Source organism: Nuphar pumila, chromosome 6, assembly GCF_984573655.1.
Source record: "Nuphar pumila chromosome 6, dmNupPumi1.hap1.1, whole genome shotgun sequence".
In the NCBI taxonomy this organism is placed as follows: Eukaryota; Viridiplantae; Streptophyta; class Magnoliopsida; order Nymphaeales; family Nymphaeaceae; genus Nuphar; species Nuphar pumila.
The window spans coordinates 4646064-4666286 of record NC_143254.1 but is presented as its reverse complement, the minus strand read 5'-3'; the positions used below and the strand labels follow the sequence as shown (position 1 = coordinate 4666286).

The 20223-nt window shown below is 39.4% G+C and overlaps 1 protein-coding gene across 2 annotated transcripts in view; it reads left to right on the top strand.

Moving 5' to 3' along the window:
• LOC149833711 (protein MICRORCHIDIA 6-like) overlaps positions 1–20223 on the top strand; it is a 114756-nt gene that overhangs the window by 51558 nt on the left and 42975 nt on the right. Inside the window, exons 11-13 of one of the 2 annotated variants that reach the window (XM_090010966.1) lie at positions 13603–13701; positions 13855–13947; positions 14036–14182. In XM_090010966.1, the coding sequence (XP_089867092.1) occupies positions 13603–13701; positions 13855–13947; positions 14036–14182 (339 nt within the window). Of the gene's footprint in view, positions 1–13602; positions 13702–13845; positions 13948–14035; positions 14183–20223 lie in introns of both variants that reach the window. The other variant, XM_090010965.1, reaches the window with a different exon arrangement.

Below are 20223 nucleotides of genomic sequence, written 5' to 3'. Positions count from 1 at the left end.
GTACGCTCGAACCCTCAATTCGGGATCACTCAAGATATGCCAAAAAGGCGAGCAGAACCAACTAATCACATCCTTCCAAATGCTTCGATTTGGAGCAGTCTTTGATGCTTTTGCGCAGCTCCCTAAAATCTCAAGTCGACTCTGCAGGATTGCGCACACGAAGAGCCAGGATCCTTGCGAGGTATCCCTCTCCTTAGACGAAGGTGCATCACCAGCTCCCGACTGAACTCTTGTCGCAAGAGGGAGTGATAGATGTCTCTTGCATCCTCCACGAGGATGCCTCAAACGCGTATGCAATGAGCGAAAACCTGAGCGTCATCTGCAATAACAAGGCAGTAACAACACATATGCTAAAGCAAGAGCCTGGCGCAAAGCGCGACGACAAAGTAAAGACTGTAAGCAGGAGTGCAACGCACAACCTTTACGCGATGCACGACGACAAATAAAGACTGTAAGCAGGAGTGCAACGCAAAACCTTTGTGCGATGCGCGACGGCAAAGTGAAGGACTGTAAGCAGGAATGCAACGCAAAACCTTTGCGCGGTGCGCGATGACAAAGTAAAGGACTGTGAGCAGGAATGCAACACAAAACCTTTGCGCGGTGCGCGACGGCAAAGTAAGGACCGTAAGCAGGAGTGCAACGCAAAACCTTTGCGCGGTGCGCGACGGCAAAGTAAAGGACAAGGATCGAGAAACCGCATCCTTGAGTTAAATGCGTACTCGTATAAATATATATGATATATATATGCATATATATATTTATTTAATTATCCTTTTTAGTTAATTGAACTCAATTCAATTGTCCAAGTCTTCTGTGCAATCTTCCCCTACCTTTGAGAGTTGCAAGCTTGCTGGCGTCTACGAGTGTAAGTGATGGACGGCTCGGGTCGCAGACCGCGAGCAGGATCTGTCGTATGAGCTGGGGGTCACCGGAGCGGAAGGCGGTGACGGTGGGTCGCTGGCGCCTTCGTAGCAGAGGGAAGGAAGGAGGTGGCTGGCAACTGGGCGAGACTGAGGGTGCCGGTCGAGAGGCCATCGACGAGCCCTCGGGAATGGGGGCGGCAAAGGTTGGCGAGGCGCAACCGACAGCGAGTCTGGGGGTCGTCGGGTAGAAAGGCATCGCCGGCGAGGTCGCAGAGGGGAGGTTGTCGTCGGCGAGGGTGGGCTCTGGTGGTGCTGTCGCCGGCGGCAGCGGCCTGACAGGATTTTTCGGCAAATCACAGAAGACGAGGGAGAGTCGGGGGGTATCGGGGAGAGAGAACGAGAGAGGAAGAAGGGGGCGGGGGTTCTCTTTGAAACCCCTGCCTCGCTGTCTTCAAAACACAGGAGGCGATGCCTTCATTTGGGTCCGGGTCGGGTCCGGGTCCGGATCCGACCCGAATCCAAACTTAAAATTTTTTCCCCTGTTTATTATAGGAAATCACAAGCACATTAAGGGCAAATACACAAACCTACAAAGGGGTAATGTCAAAAGGATAAAAAGAATAATTTTATTAAGAGAGTATAAGAACTCTTCAATAACAAATGAGGGAGAACTCTCCTTTATATACATAATGAAAGAGAGAGAGAGTGGGAGCCATTGGGGCTCCCACTAAATAGACGTTGGGGAGCCCCAACGGTCATATTGGGGACCCCAACGTCTATACAAGTGGGGCCTCCAATGGTTCCAAAAAAGAGGAAATAAAAAGAAATAAAAAAAGAAAGAAATAAAAATTAAGAAACTAAAAAATTCTTAAATAAGTTGTACACAACTTATATTACATTGTGAAAAGACCAAAATACCCCTATTGAGTATTTTGGATAAATCAAAATTATATATATATATTTATATTTAACATGCCCCTTAAACTTTACGTAGACAGGATGAAAAGTTTGAAAATACAAAAGTAGGATTCTAAGTCTTCAATGGAAATTGCCATTTTTATAGCATATTAGAGAATTTTGCAAATGTTAGCTTTCGACTGTCTTTAATGGTGATCATCTTCAAGTAACTTCATTTACTATCTCCATGATATATCAAAGGCACTCTTCTATCTCATCTTTAAAAATCTGTGGAACAAACCAAAGAGCTCCAGGTATACAAGAAAAATATTTTTGTCGAGTATAATTTAAAAACAAGAATAGGATATTTCAAACAAGATATATTGAATCAACTCATTTTTCAAGAAACTATAACATTGACCATGAGAAAATTTGATTATTAACGAACATATGTTTTGAAAAGATAAAACAATGATGCATAAAAAACATTCTACGCAATTCAATCAAGCACCATGTAAAGATATCGTTAAGTGGATCAAGCTAAAAAACAATTTGATAAACTCACTATATTCTCAAAGTAAGATATGTGCACAAAGGCCCAAGAATTTTCTCACAAAAGAGCAAACACACACAAAGGCATAGAAAGAATTTCTTTATTGAGAGAGATTAAGCATTACAAAAGATTTAGAAAGATCTAATTAACTTCATGCATACAATTATGTGAACACATATATTCATCATGTAATTAAAGCATTTTTAATGCACATGAAACAACAATAAAAAATAACTATTTTTTATCAATAAAATGCATATAACAAGCATGAATTTAATATAACAAATCCAGTTCCTTTAGTTACGAACAAATCGTCCTTATCATAACAATACACAAGTATTTATGTAAGGGACATACTTAAAAAACCCTCAAGGGGGTACACAAAAAGACTCATAATATTATCATGACTATGCAAAAGTGTTTTATCTATAAACATCTTCTATAGAAACAACTAGTAAAAGTTTAGAAATTTCAAAAAGAGATTTTAAAAATCTTATATAATAAAAAAATTGATATTTGCAAATTAACACCAATTTGCGAAAAATTACATCCTCACCAATATCAAGAGCAAACTTCAATAATACAATGCAAGATTCATGAAATTATTTTAACAATCATTTCTCATAGAAGAGATGGGTTCAGACAATTTTTCGAATAGAGTAAAAAATTCTCAAACATCTGAATGAAATTTTCAAATTAGAACATTGGTTTAACCATCACAAGCAATAACCTCATAGTCCTCCAAACCTCAAATATCAAGTGTAATAGCGACTAGACCAAGATCATAAACAACATGCCACTAAAAACATCTCAATCTACATATAATGACACTTGAAACAAGTGTATCAACGACTAAAATAAGAGCATAATGCCAATGAAAGGCAAAGAATCACACACGAAGTTGTGAATAAATTTCTTGTCTACATATAATGACACTCAAAATCAAGTGTATCAACGACTAGAGCAAGAGTACAATGCCAACAATGGGCTAAAAATCACATACGAAGGTGTGAATAAACATCTCTTATCTACATATAATGACGCTTAAAAACAAGTATATCGTCGACTAAAGTAAAAGTACAAAGTCAACAATGGGCTAAAAATCACACACGAAGGTGTGAATAAACATCTCTTGTCTACATATAATGACACTTAGATAAAAGACATAAAAAGAAAAAGACAACCAAGGTAAGAAGGCTCGTAATAGAAACACACTAATGCAATCAATATCAATTGTAACCACATTTCGAAACACCATGGTTTTAAAAAATAGATAGCCATCACAGATACACATAATTAAAAGCATCCATAATAAAGTCAATGGCTAAATAACAAATACGTGATACAACACACTCACAATCAGAGATCACATAATTGTCAGTTAGAGTCAAACTACAAGTTGACAATCTAAGATGACATAAAACGAGGTGCACACAACTCACCCCAACAAACATATTTGATTCAACAATAATAAGGCCAAGAAGATTGATGCCATGAGAAGGCAATAAATACTCACAGAAATCATTTTCTAAACAAGTGAGTTCAAATACCGATTTGTAAAGCAAAGTTTCAAATCAAATTCAATAATGGTAGATGGAAAACTTGGACTTACATGCTCATGCAATTATAAACATTGTTAACATAAGCAAGCTATATAAAGAGATAGCTCAATCTAGTTTATAAAAAGAACCGATTTGAAAATATAGAGTTCCAAGTTTAAAACTTCAATAAAGAAAATGAAATCTTAGATTGAGTGCAGTGCAATCATATGTCCAACAATATGTCCCATGACAATTTTTACGATCTTTAATAAGTAAATAAGAATCATGCTTATTATATGCAATTCTTCATAAAAGAGTTCATGAATACATCAATCTAAGAGATAAGTGCACTAAGGCATATCATATGTAAAGGATCCAATGACTCTTAAAGAGACAATAAAAACAATATATATGATCTCGAACGAAGCTATTTAGATTTAACTCACAAGTCTCCTATGAGACAATCAATGCTTATTAAAGAGAACCAAAGCATATGTAAAGATTCTCAAAGAACCATACAAAAATTCAAGTGCATACATTCTCGTAAAGAGACTCATGTATATGCAATAATCTAAGTAACTTAAAGCTACATATCTCATACAAAAGCCATGCATACGAACAAATTTAAGCATATATGCAAGTGATAGATTAAAGCACTAAAGACATTATATAAAAGTTTATATTTTAAATGTAGAATGAGTCAAGAGTTTTAAATATGAACACACATGTCCACCAAGTATGCAACACACTATTTAAATCATATGCAATGGATTTAAGATAATTCCATAAGATCAACAACATAATCATAAGTTTCAAACACCTAATGTCATCACTATTGTTGTACACACAAGTTCAAGTAAAATTATACTTTGTGAAATACATCATTATGAAATTATTTTAAGATATGAACATGATTGACATTTATAATCATGATTGGTTCAAACGAACCATCTAAGGCCAACAACACATGTTTAAACATACATGATTTTTTATATATTTATTAAAGCAAATTTTGAAAAAATTCAAGATTCAAACATGATACATATATCTAGTTTTCTTAAGATAAGCAAAAAAGATAAGAAAAACAAGTTCAATGATAATAAAAATACCATTTTAAAAATTTTAAAGCATACATTTTGTTTTTATTTTAATTTAAAAAACTAACATAAAAAAGTATATATATATATATAACAATAAAGAAAATAAGTTATACATATATATATATATATATATATATATGTATAACGATAAAGAAAATAGATATTTTTCTCATGCATAATGCATGAGCTAAATAATACAGAATACTTAAGAAATATAAAATTCATACCGAGTAAATCCAAGGAGAAGAGAAGAAAGGAGAGGTAACGAATACTTCATAACCTTTTCAAATTTTGAATGACACGTTTCTCGATGTACCAAAAGAATAGCTTGATCACAACCATGCTCTGATACCATGTAAGGAAATAGGCGAAAATACAAATAACAAGTGATAACACTTGAAGATCCAATAATGGACAAGAAATCAGAAGCACATAAAGTGCAAATATACAAACCCACTAAGGGAAAATTACAAGCACATTAAGTACAAATACATAAACCCACAAAGGGGTAATGCCGAAGGGCAAAAAGGAATAATTTTATTAAGAGAGTGTAAGAACACTTCAATAACAAATGAAGGGGAACTCCCCTTTATATACATAATGAAAGAGAGAGAGAGTGGAAGCCATTGGGGCTCCCACTAGATAGACGTTGGGAAGCCCCAACGTCTATACAAGTGGGGCCCCCAATGGTTCCAAAAAAGAGGAAATAAAAAAAGAAAGAAATAAAAATTAAGAAACTAAAAAATTCTTAAATAAGTTGTACACGACTTATATTATATTGTGAAAAGACCAAAATACCCCTATAAGGTATTTTGGATAAAACAAGAATATATATATATATATATATATATATATATATATATATATATATATATATATATAAGAGCATCATCAAGAGAGGTAGTTTCGATCCTATTCAAGATATTAGACCTAACTTGCTCAAACTCGGGTCTTAACCTAACTAGGAAAGAGAACAAATGTCTCTCTTACATTTCAATTGCGAAACCTTCCCAATTAGGCTCAAGCAATGCCAAATCATCCCAAAGAGGTGAGAGAGTGCTATAGTTATCTGTCACACTCTTATCTCCTTGTTTAATACCTCAAATTTTTTCTTATCGAAAATATTTTCCTGCCTAATCTTTTTGCATGAACATATGCTTGAGAAAAATCCAAGCCTCACTTGCCTTTTTGAATTTGACTATGCTTGCCACAATCTTGAGTTCCATGGTATTAAGGAACTAAGAAAGTATTTGGGCATTTTCGACTTCCCAAGCTTCCACCTTGATGTAATGTTCTTTGCGTGCAATCTCTCTTTCTTCATCATTAAGAATTTTTACTTGGTCACCATCCTTTTTGGTGAGTATGAGTTGCGGTTCACATGTAGTATCACTCACCTACCCTCATAATTTATTTTCTTTTATGTGGTGTTCCATAGCGGTGGCCCACATCAAATAGTTGGAGTCGTTTAGCTTGAAGGAAATCGCTGTGATGGATTCTTTTTCGCCCATTTTAATAGAGAGAGACAATGCGTGTGGAGGATCCTTTGCAATCACGAACTTTTGGAGAAGCTTTACACAATCTCAAGAGCCTCTAGCTCTGATACCATGTAATGAAACAAGCGGAAATACAAAAGGAGTGCACAAGCACTAATTCACCAAGAGATAATACAAAGTGAGAACAATCTCAAGAGCATAACACATGCACACAATCGCCACTATGGGTATATGCAATAGCCACTATGGGTACACACAACACAACACAACACATAAAAAATATATAACTTTACTAATAAAATGCTTAGAAAAGCATTGAGAATCCAAGGGGTTTCAACCCCTATTTATAATACAATAGAGGGAAGGGGGCAGCCCAACTAGACATTGGGCTAAGAAAAGAAAAGAAAAAGAAAAAGAAAAAGAAAAAGAAAAAGAAAAAGAAAAAGAAAAAGGGACAAGCCTCTAATAGGCTGACACTTATTTACATGGGTGAAATGACTGAAATACCCCTGATAGGTATTTCAGTTTACAACTTTACATAGAACAGAATATATATATATATATATATATATATATATATATACAGTGGCGGAGCCAGAAGTTTTTCGTTGGGTGGGCAGACTTCGGGTGGTGATGATCGACCTCTATCGGTGGCGCAATGGCTCAAAGCCTCCGTGGTGGTGAAGATCATAGATCGAGATCGAGATCGAAAGCCTGTTTCGGTAGTTGAGCCACCTCCTTCTTGGTGGTGATCCAACAGCAAGCCGAAGGTCTTCCTGTTAGATTTTATCACCCACGTTGCATTCACGCAACAGCACCAGAGAGACAGAGGTTGGAGACGTTTGCAACAAAGAAGGGCTGATATCGTTCTCTCTTGAGAACGTGCCCTAATACTCTTTATATTACTTATGGGTCTAAAGTAACAATCGATAACGGGTCTGCTCCAGACCCAAACTCCCGACCCATGAAGAGATACAAGCATAATACATAAAATAGAGATACAACCGTGTAGTGACATAAATACCCTTGGACGACTACCATCCTTAATACCCACCCTCAAGTTGTGCACGGTTTTGAACCATGGACAACTTGCCCTTTAAGTACCAAAAACGTATACTAGTGAGACCCTTGGTAAACAAATCTGCAACTTGATCTTCAGTGGAGATGTACACGGGGTCAATTTCTCCATCTTCAATTTTCTGACGAATGTAGTGCTGATCAATTTCTATATGTTTAGTACGGCCGTGATGAATGGGGTTAAACGAAATTTGAATGGCACTTTGATTATCACAGTGGAGTGTGGCAGGCAAAAACTTTTCTCCTATCTCGTCCAGTATATGCCTCATCCAAGTGATTTCTGCGGTGGCTGCCGCCATAGACCGATATTCTGCCTTTGTACTAGATCGGGCAACGACTCGTTGCTTCTTGCTACTCCACCCCACCAGATTTCCATCGATAAACACAGTATCCCGAAACTGATTTTCTGTCATCTGGATCTCCAACCCAATCTGCATCTGAATATACGGTGATTTGATGTTTGCTCCCCTCAACCTGAGATCGATGATAAAGTAAGCCATCTCTAATCGTGTCTTTTAAATATCGAAGAATCCTTTCAACTGCATTCATGTGTTCGGTACGCGGATCATGCATAAACTGAGATACCTGATTTACTGCATAGACAATATCAGGCCTAGTAAAGGTAAGGTACTGAAGCATTCCCACAAGGCTACGATACTGCTTGGGATCACGATAGGGTTCTCCATCTTGGGCATTGAGCTTATGATTCAACACACTAGGAGTAGACAATAGCCTGCAATCTCTCATCCCTGCTTTATCCAATAAATCCATTGTGTATTTATGTTGAGTTAGGGATAAGGTTTCATTTTGCTGATCCACTTCTACTCCCAAAAAATAGCGCAATATGCCTAAATCTTACATTTTGAATTTTCTTCCCAGTAAGTCCTTGATGATCTCTATATGCTCATCCGAATTGCCGGTGAGAATAATATCGTCTACATATATAAGAAGTAGAGTGCTTACCTGTTGATGCCGATAGATAAACAGGGAGTGATCAAGTTGAGATATGAGAAACCCATGTCGCTGAATTTCGAGCGAAAAACTATCAAACCATGAACGAGATGCTTGTTTCAAACCATAAATAGCCCTTCGTAATTTGCAAACATGTGAACTGGGACCATGTTCTGCATATCCAGGTGGTTGTTCCATGTACACTTCTTCCTTTAGATCGCCATGCAAGAAAGCATTCTTGACATCAAGCTGACAGAGAGTCCATCTATACTGTACTGACAAGCATAGAACCAGTCGAATAATACCCATTTTAATAACTGGACTGAATGTCTCATCATAGTCTTGTCCATATTCTTGAGTGAAACCCTTAGCCACAAGACGTGCTTTATACCGTTCAACAGATCCATCAGGCCTGTATTTGATTTTGTAGACCCACTTGGATCCTACTACATTTTTGTGCGAAGGTCGTGGAACAATTTCCCATGTTCCACATTCGTGCAACACTTGCATTTCTTCGTTCATGGCCTCTATCCACCTGTTTGATCTAGATGCATCTACAAAATTATTCGGTTCCCTTTGTTTTTCAATCTGAGAAATAAACAATTGTAAATCCATGGAGAAGTTATCATAACTTACCCATCTTTCAATGGGATGACGGGCTCTTCCAGACCTTCGAGGCTGAACGTCAGGGCATGAGTCATTGTTGTGGTCATTTCTTCTTGTATAGACAAGTCCCTGAAATCTTGTATTACCATCAGACGTAGATGGTACACTCAACTGGGAATCTGTGACTCCCTCCATCTGAGAATTTTTGTCGGCCTCTTCTTGCGCAATAGTTGGTGATTTACACGAACAATCATCTCGTGTTTCCGTCTGATCAAAAAGTTCTGCAACCATCCACGGTTCATACACTTCATCCCTTTTTATCTGCTCTGCTTGCTTCTCTCCCTAACTCTGCTTTGTTGCTCTGTCTGATTCCCCAGCAATGAACTCATCAAACACAACATTCCGTGAGACTTTGATGCGACGAGAGATTGGGTCATAGCACCGATACCCTTTGTACTGGTCAGCATAACCAACAAAATAGCACTTGCATGCCTTGTCTTGAAACTTGTCACGTTGAGAACTGTCAATGTGAACATAACAGACACAACCAAAGACTCACATTTCGTTATAATCAGGGTGTCTTTAAAAAAGAGTAAAATATGGAGATCTATCTTTGAGCAATTTCATAGGCAAACGGTTTATGACATATGTCGCTGTGTGGAAAGCTTCTGTCCATAAACTCAAGGGAACACAGGAGTCGTGGAGCATACTTAAGGCACTTTCCACGATGTGCCGGTGTTTTCTTTCAGCGACACCATTTTGTTGTGGTGTATGTGGTCAAGATATACGACGATTAATTCCATTATTTTGGAGAAATTCAGTAAATTCATGTGATAAATACTCTCCTCCTCCATCATATTGGAGATGTTGGATTTTGGATGAAAATTGATTATAAACAAGAGCATGGAACGAACAAAAGATTTTGAATACTTTAGATTTGTGTTTCATAAAATATATCCAGGTGAATCTAGAATAACTATCAATGAAAATGACATAATAGCGGCTGCCAGACAAGGAGGTCTGGGGAGTAGGGCCCCAAACATCAGAATATATGATTTCAAAAGGAATTGAAGCTCTTTGATTTATTGAATGAAAAGGGAGTACATGACTCTTACATAACTGACAACTGGAACAAAGAGGTTCTTCTGATATTTTATTCAAACTAAACTCTGGAACAAGCCCTTCTGACACAAGCTTTTCAATAAACGAACGACCACAATGGCCCAATCGACGGGCTTATTTCACTTAGACAAACTAAGACAATCTTGAGACAATTTTGACTGAACAATTGATGAGATTGGTGAAGTAACACGAACTGAAGATGGTGAAGCAACACGAACTGAAGATGGAGACTCCTTGAGGACATACATATTTCCTTGTCGCTCCCCTTTAACGAGCGTCTTCTTCGTAAGAAGGTCTTTAACACATACAGAAGGAGTAAATTCAACAGAAGAGTTAGTATCGTCAACAAGTTTAGACACAAAAACAATATTTTTAACTATGCCCGAGGAATGGTAAACATTAGGCAAAGTTAGGGAGGAATTAGAAAGAGGAAGGTCAACAGTTCCAACATGTGATATAGGGTGAAGAGTACCATCACCAGTCTTAATGCTGAATTTTCCAAAATAGGAAATTGGTTTTGAGATCTTACCAACATCACCTGTAACATGTGCTGCCGCCCCAGAGTCAATATACCATGTTCCTTGTTCATTCTGTTTGAAACTCAACCCTGAAAGTGCAGAAATCAAGAGGTTCTTCACATTGTCCTTATCCTCATCCTTCGGTCCCCCTATTTCTTTTCCTTTGTTGGGAAGTGTAGCCCCATTCATATTTCCTTTGTTTTGAGGGTTATGCCAGCAATTTGCCTTAATGTGTCCTCTCTTATTACATAAATAACATGTCGGTATATGTCTGGAGTCTTGATTGTTGGAAAATGAGTTGAATTGATTATTTGGAGTAGGCAATAATCCACGTCCTCCAAAATTAGCTCTTGTCCACGTCCTCCACGGAAGGATTTCCACCCCCTTTCTGATCCCACCCCTGTGATCATTACCTCGTGACTGCTGTGATTTGAAAAGGTCTCCCCTTTAATGGTGACTTCATACTGTAGTAGCTTTGCACGGAGATCTTCAAGGTTTGGTAGTGATGGCAGACATAGCAATGATGTAACCAACATGTGATAATCGGGTCCAAGACCATTCAGCGTTTGTTGCACCTTTTCTATGTCATGAATCTCACAGCCCACCATAGCTAATTGATCTGTGATAGTCGTGACTCGATTCATGTACTCTGTCACAATAAGGCTTTCCTTCTTTAACAGTTGGAACTCTCTTTTCAAATGAAGAATCTTGGCCTCCGAAATCTGTGAATGTCTTAGCTAACTTCTGTTACAACTCTAAAGCAGGGCATTCATCGGGAATGCTCACCAATACCTCTTGAGAGAGAGTGGAGGTAATGTATGCTACGACTATTTGTTCTCTCTTCCTCCATGATGTGAAATCTGGATTGCGACTTACCGTGCTGGAGGCATCTCCTTTGTCACCCTGTTGTTCCTGCGTGATGAACTCGGGTGGTGCGCAGACTGTCCCATCAAGGTGCCCAGCGAGATCCAGACTCCTGATAAATGGCAGGATCTGTCTTTTCCAGGTCAAGTAATTTGAATTGTTGAGCCTTTCAGAAATGAGATGTCCGAGAAAACTAGACGGCAAAGAGGGAGAATCCATAATGATGAAAGAAGAAGGAAGAACAGTGGGTGAGGATAAGACTGAAAATTTTGTGAATTTTTGTGTAAAATCTGCCCAAGATTACAGTAAACGTGCTTGTTGTTTCTCCTTTTTTTTTAGATAACAACAAGCACCGTAATCAGCCTGATATGAATTCGGATTTGTTATAATCTGATCTCACAATCCAGAATATGCAAAATAATTCAGATCTGACGCAAGAAGATTCAGATCTGACGCAGTTTTGGGTATGTATTGAAAACCAACAGACTTATCGAGAAATCTGAAATAGTTCAGATCTGCTGCAATTTAGAATATGTATTGAAACTCAACAGACGTATCGAGATGGGGTCCCTTTAAAGTATTGAGAAACAGAAACAAAGGAGAAAAGAGAGCAAACCCGATGGCAACCAAATTTGGGTTTGCCGATCAGGCCTAGGGTTGAAGAACTTGATACGAAATTGATACTAGGTCTGACGATGACCAGTTCTGATGACGTAGATGATAAATAAGAAGGGATAAAGTGAAAGAGAAGAAGGATGATGGCTAAGGATAGCAGTTTAGGGTTGGATGAAGGCTACCGAAGAAAAGATGAATCACCCAACCTGTTTATGACAGAAGATCTGAATCTCGCAGGGCACTCTCGCTGGAATTCGTCTTGCACACCTCGTATGGAAGTCACAGGTGAACCTACTCTGATACCATGTTAGATTTTATCACCCACGATGCATTCACGCAACAGCACCAGAGAGAGAGAGAGGTTGGAGACGTCTGCAACAAAGAAGGGCTGATATCGTTCTCTCTTGAGAACGTGCCCTAATACTCTTTATATTACTTATGGGTCTAAAGTAACAATCGATAACGAGTCTGCTCCCGACCCAAACTCCCGACCCATGAAGAGATACAAGCATAATACATAAAATAGAGATACAACAGTGCAGTGACATAAATACCCTTGGACGACTACCATCCTTAATACTTCCAACTGGGGTGCCTCCTCAGCTCCCTCTCGGAGGGGACGGTCCTCGCCACAACATGAGGCAGAGCAACTCCCTCGGCTGGCTCCATCCCATGTCCACCGTCTCCTGCGTCTGGGTGCCATAGGGTACTCTGTATTGCAGGGAGGCTTGATCTCCACTCCTGCACCACCCTGCTCTGATCTTCTTCGACAAGCATTCGCAAGGAAAGAATGCAACCACCAAATCGTGCGGAATGAAGAAGAAGACCCGAGTCGTATCATATATCAACTCGGTTTCTAATTCTGGGGTGGGCGACCGCCCACCCCTGGCTCCGCCACTGTATATATACATACATCAACATATAATTTAACACTTATATCCATGCACGTTTCTTTGTCTGTTAGATCAGGTTGTGGATCAACATAATCTATCTATATTCAATCCATTTTCTCCTCTTATTGTCATCTGGTTCACTTAGATATTCCATTTTTACTACCATACTGTGTTTCATTGTATAATGTTCTCACTGGAAACCGAAGGGATCTGTATCTGTGGGACATAGGCACATGCATCAATTGCTTGTCTCCATAAGTTTCCCTTTTTTCACTTCCTCAAATTGATATTCCACGTTTGAATAACACTGCAGGACTGTCGGTTTACCTTGAATATTTTGATGATGGTCTGAACTTCTAACATCATGTATTTTCTTTTGTTTCTTCACCAACTGGGCCTGCACGTAGAATGGCATTTTCTAGAAAGAAAAGTTGTATTCATTTTCTCCTGATTTTGCAAGCCTATGTAAGCATCAAATTCATGCCTAATGTTGTGGATTTAATGAGCAGTTTGATGACATAGGACATCATGGAACTAAAATTGTAGTTTACAACTTATGGCTCAATGATGATGGGGAAATGGAGCTTGATTTTGAATCTGATAAAGAGGTGAGTGTGTATCTATTACCATCTTTAAATTTACTTTCAATTCTACTCTGATTTGGGTTCAATATGCTTTTGTAGCTCACAATTGTCTCTAACATCTGATCTATATTTACATATTGATTGTATTATAATGACTTCTCTCGTCAGGATATTCAGATTTCTGGAGCTCCAAAACTGACACACGCAGATTCCCATTTTAAGAAGCTGAACCAAATGCATGTTGCAAATCGATTCCGCTACTCTCTTCGTGTCAGTTTATGAGTTTGGATCATAGTCTTTTGTTAGAACTGGATGGTTCTGCTTGTATTCTAGTTTTGAACTTTTTTGGTTGATGCAGGTGTATGCGTCTATTCTTTATCTGCAATTACCAAAAACTTTCACTATAATATTGAGAGGAAGAGCAGTTGAACATTACAGTATACTTGACAGCATCAAGTTTCCAGAATACATCTTGTACAAGCCTCAGATTGGGGAAAACAAAGAGGTAGTTGTTGAGAGCTGCCTGTCCTATTTTTTCAACTTGCTTGGCCCACGAGACCAAAAGCTATGGTCATATATATGGAAAATATTGGCTACCCTCGTGGGTTCCAAACCCCCTAGTCGAAACTCTTAAGGGAGGTTGTTTTTGACCAAATCATGCCCATGGGTGTGTTCAGCATGGTCAAAATAGTCGGAATTGATTGACCATTGGATCATATTTTTTTGATGTAAAAATACAATTTTTTGAGAGTTGAAAATTTAATACATTATAGGGCATTGATTTTTCAACCCTTGGAAAATCTGATATACATGTCAGAAAAACATGATCCAAGGGTTGGTTTATACAGCCCCAAAAGGGTTTGGCATAGTGGGATGGGGCCTAGGCTGCTAGGCAGGCGGTCTAGGTTCAAATTCCATGGGCGTCATCCCTTGTGCAAGCCAAAGCATGGCAACTCACTAAGGGTAAGGGGTAAGCCCACAGAGTTTTATGCTGCCAAGACAGTGATCATAAGTACGGCAGGCAAAGCCAACACGACTAGGTCTCTGATCTTGGGGGCGGTTTCTTTGTGTAAATATAAAAAAGGGCTGGTTTATATTTTATGCTAAACCAAACATGTAAATCACATATGAAGAGACGTGTACAAAAAAAAAAACTTGTTCACTATAGAATTTAGAACCCATGAAGGTAGCAAATGTTATCCCATATATATATATTATATATATATATATATATATATATATATATTCAATTATACCTACAACCTAGTTGGAGTCTCATGATGCAAATTGTTTCACTCAATTTAACTTCATATATGTGTTCAACATGGTTGATTTAGTGGGAATCAACCCTTGGATCCCGTTTTTTCCACAAAAAGACATGTTTTTTTAAGTTTGAAAAAATCAATGCATTCATAGCCATTGATTTTTGGATTGCCAGAAAAACCTGTATACAGGTTAGATTCCGAAAATCCAAAAGTCGACCATGACTAAAACATATTACCTATATCGTTAAAGTTAATTTCTCGGCAAGGGTATTTCTCGAAGAGATTTTTAAAAGTTGATAAATCTCGAGAATATCTTAGGATAATCTTGGGAGTTTAAAAAATTGAACAAATATAAATAATAACAAAAAACCTAAGAAAATAATAAGTTTTGTATTATTTTTCTTTAAAAATATAAAGAAACATGTTTTAAAGGTTTTAAAATATAAAAAAATAGAAAATGCAAGCTTAAAATAAAAAAAATCTCAAAAGTATCACGGTATTTTTTATTTGCCGATATTTTGAAAATATCATGATATATTCTCGATAGTATTGGCATCCTTGAAATTGTTGATAATATCATGATATATTCAAAATATCGATGATAGTGGACTAAAAAAACCATAGTTGTCAAACCCGGCTAATCGACTCGGGAATTGCTCGAGTCAACCCAGATTAGACCCCAACTAGGTCACGATTCAGGACTGTCGATCCCAGAGTTACTAGAAGCGCATAGCCCAAGGTTTTAAAACCCGTGACTCAGGACTCAACTCGTGACTTGGCGGGTCAACTCGGTGACTCGGATTGGGTTTTGTTAACTTTTGATTTTAAAAGAAAAACAATATATAATTTGTCTCAAACCATGTTTTTCAGGAAACAAGAGATGATAAACTCATATTCAGGCTCTATGATACATCAAAGGTTGCATTATGATAGATGATGTAGCTCATGATTGGAAGAAATGGAGAAACAAACCTCCTAAAGCCAATCTTCCAGTGTTACTCTATGCATAATATCTATTGTCAGCATGCATTTAATTCTCAAGTTTGCATTTCTAAGTTATCTTTTCAGACTAGTCATCTTATCTTATTCTTAATGCTTATACTAACGAGGGCCAGTTCTTTATATGATTTGAATCATCTAACTTAGAAAACTGGTCAGAATAATGTACTTAGTTTTTCTTCCACAAGAATTACACAATTTTACAATCTAAATGTCGGAGATGCTATTTCTGAGGGGAAATTTAAGATGATTGAGCAAAACTCCCATAATACCATTAGCTCAGTATCATTTTTTTATTTTGAAATACCCAAAAAATCAAATTTCAAACATCCCAGAACTCGACCGAGTCAGGCCCGAGTCTTGGCTAACTGAGTTTTCCTTGCCGGGTTGACTCGTTGGAGGGCCGAGCCGAGTCACCGAGTTGACTTGGCCAATTTTAAAACATTGGCCTAGCCTAGTGGGGAAGTGCACTTCCCCGAAGCGCGTTTCAGAAGCGCGAAATGTCGCGCTTTCGAAATGCATTGGGAAGCACCATTTTTTTTGGGAAGCGCGCTTCCCCCCTTTTTTCATTTTTTTGTATTTTTATTTATATTTTTTTTCTCTTCTCCCTCGCTTCCTCCTCGCTTCCTAGGTGGCTTCCGGTTCGCTTCCTAGGTTGCTTCTGAAACGATTCCTTATTCGCTTTTAAGTAATCCCCCGTTTCCTAAAATTTTGAAAGTGCCTCACTTTTCGCTTTCACTTCCGCTTCCCGTATCGCTTCCTCGACTGGCAACCATGGTCGATCCAACCCATTAAATAAATTTTTTTATCATGTAATTTATTATTTTAATGCATAATTCTTATATAATGTCACTTGTTACGAAGAATCTAATATTGTTCAATGAAAAAAGTTAATTTTCATGTATAATTATATGGTTTTGCAATTGTTCCCTTGTGACTTACATTGTAAAGTTGTGTCTAGAGTCTGTTTTGCTTTCGTTGAGTCTGATGTAAGTTGCCCAGTTCAGGTTAATCAATACCTCGAAGGGGCAACCTGTATACTTGAACTGTAAGAGGCCTACAGGCTAAATTGTGAATGAATTAAATGTGTTGAGCTTTCTTTTGTTCACCCTCGTTGTGATTGCAATTTTTTTCTTTCCATTCTCTCTTGCACTCTGATTACAAGCTTCCGCGACTGACAAGTGAGCGATAAGTAAGAAAGGACCGTCACGCCGCGTTGACCTATTGAAGGAAATAGGCTCGTGACAAGTGGTACCAGACCCCGTTCTCGTGCTGGGGAAGGGACTCCGAAGTCGGTGTCGGCAGACGTACCGACATACTACGATTTGTGAGCAAGACATCGTAGCGTCCTATCAAAACTTGCGTAACACGAAAGACAAGACAATTGTCGAAGCAGAGGAGATGGGTTCACCTCGGGGCCAAGAGCAGATGGCTTCAACTGTCAACAAGCTGGTGGAACTCATGTACCTGGAGATCATTACAAATAAAAAATCTACTTCAACAATGGTAGGCTCATGGGCTTCATACAACAGTCTCGTAGGAAGAGGCAAAGCGATTGGGCTTGAAGCTCGGGCCAAAGCAAAGGACCATCAAAACAGTGAACTCTAAAGCCAAGCCCATCCTTGGTGAAGCAAGAGATGTGGCTATTCAAATTGGGAGTTGGGCCAACAAGGCCAACTTCTCTGTGGTGCCCCTGGACGATTTTAAGATGATTTTGGGTATGAAGTTTACTAGAATGTGATGCTCTGTCAAAGTTTAACTCGTTGACGATTATGGGGCACTAAAAAAGGCAAGACTTCAGTGTTGTCAGCAATGCAGTTGAAGAAGGGTATCAAGTGTAGGGAGCAGACATTCTTAGTTGTCGTGCGCGCAGAAGAAGGAAAAGTGCAAGCAACAGTGTTGTCGACCCTTAGCCCCACTGTTGGCAGAGTTTCGGGGGGTGATGCCTCCAGAATTTCCGAAGTGTCTACCACCATGATGCGAGGTCGACCATAAGATTGAGTTCCCTAGAGCGAAGCCTTTCGCAATGGTTTCGTACCGCATGGGGCCAACTGAGCTGAAAGAGCTGTGTAGGCAGCTGGACGAGATGTTGGATGCATGCATCGTTCGTCCATCAAAAGTCACATTTGGTGCACCAGTTCTATTTCAAATGAAACATGACGGCTCCAAGCGATTGTGTGTGGATTACCGTGCGCTAAACAAGGTCACGATAAAGAACAAGTACTCGTTGTCACTAATAGCGGACTTGTTCGATCAGTTGGGCAGTGCCTGAGTCTTTTCAAAGCTAGACTTGAGATCGGGTTACTGGCAGGTGAGGATTGCAGATAGCGATGAGCTGAAGACAACTTGTGTCTAACCGCTATGGTGCTTACGAATTTTTAGTAATGTCATTCGGGTTGACGAATGCTCCTGCCACATTCACGACCCTAATGAATTAAATTTTCTACTCTTAGACAAGTTCGTGGTAGCCCCACTGTTGGCGGAGTTTCGGGGGGTGATGCCTCCAGAATTGCTGAATCGTCTACCACCATGATGCGAGGTCGAGCATAAGATTGAGTTCCCTGGAGCGAAGCCTTCTGCAATGGTTTCATACCGCATGGGGCCAACTGAGCTGAAAGAGCTGCGCAGGCAGCTGAACGAGATGTTGGATGCAGGCATCGTTCGTCCATCAAAAGTCCCATTTGGTGCATCAGTCTTATTTCAAATGAAACATGATGGCTCTAAGCGATTGTGTGTGGATTACCGTGCGCTAAACAAGGTCACGGTAAAGAACAAGTACTCGTTGCCACTAATAGCGGACTTGTTCGATCAGTTGGGCAGTGTCCGAGTCTTTTCAAAGCTAGACTTGAGATGGGGTTACTGGCAGGTGAGGATTGCAGATGGCGATGAGCTGAAGACAACTTGTGTCTAACCGCTATGGTGCTTACGAATTCTTAGTAATGCCATTCGGGTTGACGAATGCTCCTGCCATATTCACGACCCTAATGAATCAAATTTTCTACCCTTAGACAAGTTCGTATTAGTCTACTTTGGATGCCATCATGATCTATAAGAACAACATGGAGGAACTTGTCGGGCACTTGCGAACAGATTTTCAGGTGCTAAAGGTGAATGACCTTTGTGTTAAACGAGAGAAGTGTCTCTTTGGACAGGAGGAGATCAACTTTCTCGACCACGTTGTGGGGCGTGGTGTGCTGCCCATGGATAGACAAAAGATAAGAGCCATCTAGGAATGGGTTCTGCCGAGCAAAGTACCATAGTTGCAGTCATTTCTTGGCTTGGCAAATTATTATCGGCGATTGATTGAAGGTTACTCCCTCATTGTTGCGCCCCTCACTGACTTGTTAAAGAAGAATCGGGTATGACTCTAGATAAGAGCATGCCAAGATGCCTTCGATGGCTTGAAGAAAGCCTTAGTGAGGGAGCCAGTACTACGATTGCCTGATCACTCGAGACCCTTTGAGATCCACATAGATGCCTCAAACTTTGCCATCGGCGGTGTTATTATGTAGGATGGCCATCCGATCGCATATGAGAGTCGTAAGCTAAATGATGCAAAGGCGTTTCACGGTACATGAACGTGAGATGACAACCATCGTGTATTGCCTCAGGACCTGACGACACTACCTTCTGGGTGCCCAGTTCGTCGTCAAGACGAACAATGTTGCCACGATCTATTTTCGGTCACAGAAGAAGCTGACACCTAAGCACGCTCGGTGGCAGATGTTTTTGGCTGAGTTCGACTTTACCTTAGAGTACAAGGTTGTGAAGACCAATGTAGTTGCAGACGCCTTGAGCCGCAGGGCTGAACTGATTGTTGCGCGTGCGGAGCCTTCCGAAGTGCATTTGGAGGATGCTTTGCTGAGCCGTATTCGCAAAGGTATGCAGTAGGATCCGATGGGGCAACACCTTGTTTCTCTGGCGTAGGCAGGGAAGACTCAGCGATTTTAGCTACAGGATGACCTCCTCATGATAAAGGCAGGACACATCTTCTTGCCGCGGTGGAGAAGCCTCCGTCGTGAACTGTTTAAGGAGTGCCATGATATACTATGGGTTGTTCATCCAGGTCAGGAGTGAACCTTAAGACTCTTTGAGCGCAGTTACTATTGGTCGCAGATGAGGGACGATGTGGAGGGGTATGTGCGAACATGACTTGTTTGTCAGCAAGACAAGGAGACCAACCAGAACACTGCCAGCCTCTGCCTATTCCAGAACGTCCTTGAGAAAGCATTTTCATAGACTTTATTGTTAGTCCGCCGAAGGTAGATGACTTCAGCTCCAT